Source organism: Gekko japonicus, unplaced genomic scaffold, assembly GCF_001447785.1.
Source record: "Gekko japonicus isolate JY-2015 unplaced genomic scaffold, Gekko_japonicus_V1.1 scaffold276, whole genome shotgun sequence".
In the NCBI taxonomy this organism is placed as follows: domain Eukaryota; kingdom Metazoa; phylum Chordata; class Lepidosauria; order Squamata; family Gekkonidae; genus Gekko; species Gekko japonicus.
The window spans coordinates 530,932-536,935 of NW_015171510.1; the positions used below are offsets into that span (position 1 = coordinate 530,932).

A 6,004-nucleotide genomic window follows, 5' to 3' on the forward strand; every position below is an offset into this window, starting at 1 on the left:
CCCCCCCGTTTGAATATGGTTTTTGAGGCAACGCTATTGGATAGTAGCTTCACTTTGGCAAACATTTGTCTAATCTTTCAATTGTTTTGTGAATAAACTGGGCTGCTCCCAGTTATAGAATCCAGACAGCCAAGCCCTTTTGTCCTGACTGATATCAGCTTGTCCCACATAAGAATGAATAAATTGAATTTTAATGCAGTTCTAGAGGAATTCTTTCATTCTGCAAATGGTTGTCAGAATAGCCAAGGCTTGGTTTATTGTTTGTGGGAACTAAAAATCCTTTTCTCTTTGGGTTGTGATGTAATGATTGAACAATTGTTAAACTTGATTTCATATTAAGTCTGTAAAGTGTGGTGCATAGCCCAGTGTCTATGGAATGGTCCTTTTTAACTTTGCCAGGTTGATCTCCCACATAGAGGCTATTTTGTGTGGAGATGCATGTCTGCTGGTTTAGAAGTCTGTTAAACAAAAGTGGAAATTCTTACAGTGATGGAAAATAGAACTCAATATTGCTGGTAGGTAATGCTACTTTTTTAATGTGGAAAATCACTTTAAAGACTTCAATTTCTTACAGCACTAATTTTGAAGGGGGATTCTGAATCCTCAGTACTACATCAAGCAGTGGAAGATTTTTCTAGAGGCCTGGTGAACTGGGAAGGAATACTAGGAACTGCATCTGTGACATTCACAGGAAAGGCATTTAGTTCACAGCAAAGCATAGGTGTTGCATTCAGTTCAGTCCATTGTTGTGTCTAATTTGTAGAGTCATGGAGTCATAGAATCATAGAGCTGGAAGGGACTTACAAGGTCATCTAGTCCAGCCCCCTGTACAAGACAGGAAATTCACAAATACTTCTCCCTCCACACCCACAGTGACTGCTGTTCCACACCCAGAAGATGACAAAAAAAAACAAAACCTCCAGGATCCCCAGCCAAACCAGCCTGGAGAAAAAATGCTTCCTGACCTCAAAGTGGCAATCAGCATTTCCCTGGGTGTGTAAGAAAGGACCACAAGAATTAAGCACTGAGGCTGCCCTTCCTCTCATGATCTGCCTAAGTTCACATAATCCACACTGCTGTCATATGGCCATCTAGCCTCTGTCTGAAAACCTTCAAAGAAGGCGAGCCCACCACCTCCTGAGGAAGCCTGTTCCATTAAGGAACCAATCTGTCAGGAAGTTCTTCCTAATGTTTAGCCAAAAACTCTTCTGATTTAATTTCAACCCGTTGGTTCTGGTCCAACCTTCTGGGGCAACAGAAAACAACTCCACACCATCCTCTATATGACAGTCCTTCAAGTACTTGAAGATGGTTATCGTATCACCTCACCTAATTAAACCCATTTCAGCTAGACTTCTGTTTGAGGTTTTGAAGATCTGCCACCAGTCACAATTTTTTATGTGTGGAACCTCTGAGTATTTTGTGATTGGCCCCACTTCCTGCAGCAGCCGTTTTCTGCTTCCCATGGCAGGCATTTCATAGTGACACTCGTCCCACCACACTTTGTCAATATTCCAAAGGTTCAGGAAATTTCGGGATCCTTGTGGCAAGCCATGTTGCTTGGTTAAAATTAGAAGGGTAGTTATAAATCTTGAACCTGGATGTGTTCTGACTGTTCGTAGTGCTCCAGCCTTGTATGTTAAACCTGCACATCCTATTGATATCCTGTGCATAGCAGGTTAGGATGAATAGAATAATAATGCTTCAGCGTTTTTAAACAATGTAAAATACAGGTTCCTAGGGTGTTTTTTTTAGCTCTCCTGGATTCCTGTAATTGCTTCACAAGGAGTCTCCTCTAACTTCATACTTCCTTTTTGATATAGTTGTAGTTTAGCTTTAGGATTTTCTGGCAGAGGGACATTTAGGTTATAATGATTCAGATGACCTAGTTAAAGAAACGATCAACAGAGAGAGTCTCCATTTTTACAAAGAAACACTTGTCAATATGTTTTCTTTTTGCTGAGTTGTTAGGCAGTTGTGAACAATTATGACTGCTGACCTTAGCAACCCACTTTTCCTATAGGCTTTTGTGGTTATGGATAATACTTAGACCTAAAGCTATGAGAACCACCAATAATTCTGTCTAAAAACCACAGTGATGAAGAACTATTCATTCTAAGCCCAAATCACTCAGGATTTGACAGGAGACCCCCCTCCTGAACAGCATAACGGGTGAACCCGAGGTCTACATGGGAGAAGAGAATGGGTTAAAATTTCCACACAGCCCTGACCTGGATAGCCCAGGCAAGCCCGATCTTGTCAGATCTCGGAAGCTAAGCAGGGTTGTCTCTGGCCAGTACTTGGATGGGAGACCTCCTTGGAATACCAGCAGTCAGGAGGCGGGAGCCGGCTTTATTTAGCCACCTCTCTGAATATCCTCCAGGCCCCCAGTAGGGGTCAATCACCAGAGGTCACCATGACTTCCAGGTGCACACACACTCACACACACATATACAAAAAAATACCACCACCCAAATCCCCACATAAACACACACGTTTTGTCACTGGACATTTTCTGCTAGTCCCAGCCAATGTTCCCTCTAAGCTATGGAGTCTTGTGAGCAAAAATTCTACTTTGTGAGCTGCCGGCATTAAAGTTGTGAGCCAGCGATTTGGCTACTGCATAAGTTAGTTTGCTCTGGAGCCCTCCTTCCTGTTCCAATTGTCAAGAAGTACAGACGAGTACCTTTGTGGGGTTAATGTTCTTTAGAACCCTACAATCATACTGTCTTTATAATAATCCGTTTATAGACGGGCAGACTGAAGGAGTTTTACAGAGGTGCAGCAGCAAGCCCACAAGCAGTGTTAGTCCAACAGGAATACAGTTTAGGTGCATCTAAGTCTTCAAGGGAAAGGGGGGGCATACTTGCAGCAGCCCCTTTTCAGGTTCCAGTGTCTGAAACCATCTGGAGAAGGAGTGGGTAAGTGTCATCTTGGAGTATGTTAATAGAGTCATATGGGTTTATAAATAGACAAATTTAATTGCAGGGTACCCTTATACCATATTATCTATGTGACAGTTCCCATGAGCGAAAGGTTCACTATGCCCCCCGGAAGGAGGCTGGTTCTTTGGTTTGTATGAACAGAAATCACATCCATAAAAATATATGGGATGCTTGTAAAATCACAGTCTGTTCATGAACTTTTTTCCCTTTTGCAGAAAGGTGATATACCACACGAAGACTATGGTTATCCTGAAGCTAGTGCAGGACAAAGGTAAAGCTCTTCCAAAGCACCTAAATTAGCTGGCACACATGCTATGAGGATCAGTGGGCTTTTCTTTCACTTGGAATGTTACCTGTGAACCTCATGAGCCGCTGACAAGCCTTTGAAACTGGTTTGCAACTCACTCTGGCATTATCACAAATGACAGTTTTAGGTGTTACTTGGCCTTGGAGACTGCCAAGTGTGTCTATGCTAAGCAGATAATGGAAGCACATTGGTAGTTTCTCAAAGCATACTTTCAGCCCAGCCATTGCCTTATGTCCATAACCATTTGTTCTTAAAGAAAATGACTCTGGAGAGATAGTGAAATGCAGGGGCACATATATTTTGGCCATTATTTTTAAAAAGCATTTATTATGGTGTGTATTTACATAGGAGGACATAGCTAATGTGGAAGAGGAGTACTGGAGAACATAAGCTTGAGACAAAGATTGAATGATGTGGTGCTCAGTCCTTCCAAGAGCAAGCTAAAGACTGGAGCCCTTTGGCATTCCCACCATATAGTTGCAGGCAGAAAAACAGCAAGAGGCCTGTATAGTAGGAATGCTTTACCAGCAGTGGCTTGATCACATCCAGAGATTCTGGAGAGAAGCAAGTGAGGAGGCAAAGCATATGAATTACAGTTTGTACATATGTCTGGAATGCAAGCCATTGTCTGGAGCTTAACCATACTTATATGTGCATGTCTGTGAGTGATATGTGTATACCTTCTAGGCAGAATGGGGTTAGTGTCATGTGTGTATTTTGGTGTATTTTCCATTGTCCATTTTAAAAGTAGCAATACGCCTTCCACCCCAAACAGAAATTTTTTCCTACATCTGCTCAATGCGCCCTCTAAAGTCTTGTGAGCAAAAATTCTACTTTGTGAGCTACTGACATTAAAGTTGTGAGCAAGTAATTTGGCAAACGTGTGAGCCGGAAGCTAAAAAAACTGTGAGCTAGCTCACACTAACTCAGCTTAGAGGGAACACTGCTTCTGCTCCATTTCACAGAAAACAGTGTAAATGCTTCATTCAGCTATAATATAAGCTTTAGAACGTATATTTTTAAATAACTTTCACAGATCTTGTTATGTGCAAATTCTGAAAAAGTACAAATGAGTCAAGCTTGAAGCATTCTAGTGAAGGAATTATTTAAAACACTGTGGATAATGTCAGCTGGGCTTCTAGGTGTCACCTAGTTGGGGGGGGGGAATCTGCAGGAAATTCCTGTGAGCATGTGGGAGAGAAAGCCTCAAAATGGTCTCTTACCTGGTAATGCTGGGTTAGTACTTTATGCAGTTTACTGTGAGTCATTATTAGATCTACAGCCCAGGTGACTGAGAAGCATAGGAAGGGACTTGGGTAAAACATAACCAGAAGATAACTGAGCCAGGAAAGCTGGCTGGAAATGAAGAATGTAAGAGCTCTGAAAAGGTGGGGGGGACTGCAAGCCTCAGCATTATGAAGAGAGAGCAATCTCCTGATCAGATACTTTTCCAGAACCCACTGCACCTTATAGATGCCAATTCCACAGGACAAATGTCTTAGGATGCAGCTTTGGCCCTGTATTTACTGGGCAGATTTGTGGAGCCTAAATTATTTCAATAGTGATGATTGTGGCTGATGGTTTTTTGTAGGGAGGGAGAGAAGGGTACCGCCACTCTACAATTGTGTGTCTGTTACAACTTCTGATGTCATTCACATCTATATTTTGAAGATAAAACTATCAATAATGAAGAAACACCAGGGTAAATTTGTCTAAGACTGTGTGCTGTTCTGTTGCATGCTTGAAACCATGTTGAAGAACAATTTTTTGACAACTTTATGAGTTGAACTTGAAATATTAGTGTCTCTTTTCACCCAAAAAACCTTTTCATTACCTAGACACATTTGTAGCAGTTAGCTTTATAATATTTTAACGTGTTTCCTATTTTGCAGTTTTGAATACTAGTCAAGTTTAAGACTGGAGAAAAATGGAGTGCATCCAATGGAGTGGATCCAGTGACTTTCCTACTAAGTGAGGGGTCTTCCTCCAGCAGATGTAATTTTTCTCCAAGACTCCTCACGTAGCAGAAGAGGGCCCTTTTATCTAACATGGTGTTTTTCCTAGGATTTTGAAAATATGATCTTTGCTATTACCTCTTGTTTTTCTAGCACTAGAAGAAGATCCATAAAGGAGAATCCCCTTTCAGTGAAGAAAAGTCCTGAAATCAAATCCCAGGTGGTGCCTGAGCAACCAGAGGAAGGGTTTATACCAATGCGTGTAAAGATGGCTGTATTTGCCATCTTTGTTTTCCTCGTTTTTGTATATGTAACTATGGAAACTAATCGAGACAATCCATTCATAGCCTTCATCTCTGGAAAATGAGCATAGCCCTGTCCTATATGGAATTGCAAGAGCAAAGAAGGCTTTCTCTTTAACTGCGTATGAATAAGTGATTTGGGTAGTTAATTAAAAAGCAAAAGAAGGACCAGTGTGTGTGTGTTCTTTTATTTAAAATCTGTTATATGCCACAGTGTGTTGGGTCTCTAAACATGTATGTGTAAATGAGTATTTCCTTTGTCAATTTAAAGAAAGTTACTCAGTTTAGTATTATTCCTTTTTTAAATTGTAGGAGATGATGGTATCCGTTAATATTCCATTATTTGTATCCACTAGAGATTTCTGTGAACAGAAGGGATTTCTGTGAATACAAGGGATTTCTGTCCACAGAGTGTGACTTACCCACCTCCTGCAAAAAATGCGCCTCCTGGAGAAAAGAAAAAAGACCTCCAGGGGCAGCATGGAAGGGGTGGGG

General features: G+C 41.3%; 1 protein-coding gene across 2 annotated transcripts in view; it reads left to right on the forward strand.

Annotated features, from left to right (window-relative positions):
- The window catches only part of LEMD1 (LEM domain containing 1), a 34,772-nt gene extending 29,195 nt beyond the window's left edge, over positions 1 to 5,577 (forward strand). For both annotated transcript variants that reach the window (XM_015419350.1, XM_015419349.1), the window contains exons 7-8: positions 3,161 to 3,216; positions 5,361 to 5,577. In XM_015419350.1, coding sequence (XP_015274836.1) covers positions 3,161 to 3,216; positions 5,361 to 5,574 — 270 coding nt within the window. In that variant the 3' untranslated portion in view covers positions 5,575 to 5,577. The remainder of the gene's footprint in view (positions 1 to 3,160; positions 3,217 to 5,360) is intronic.
- Positions 5,578 to 6,004: the final 427 nt, after the last annotated feature.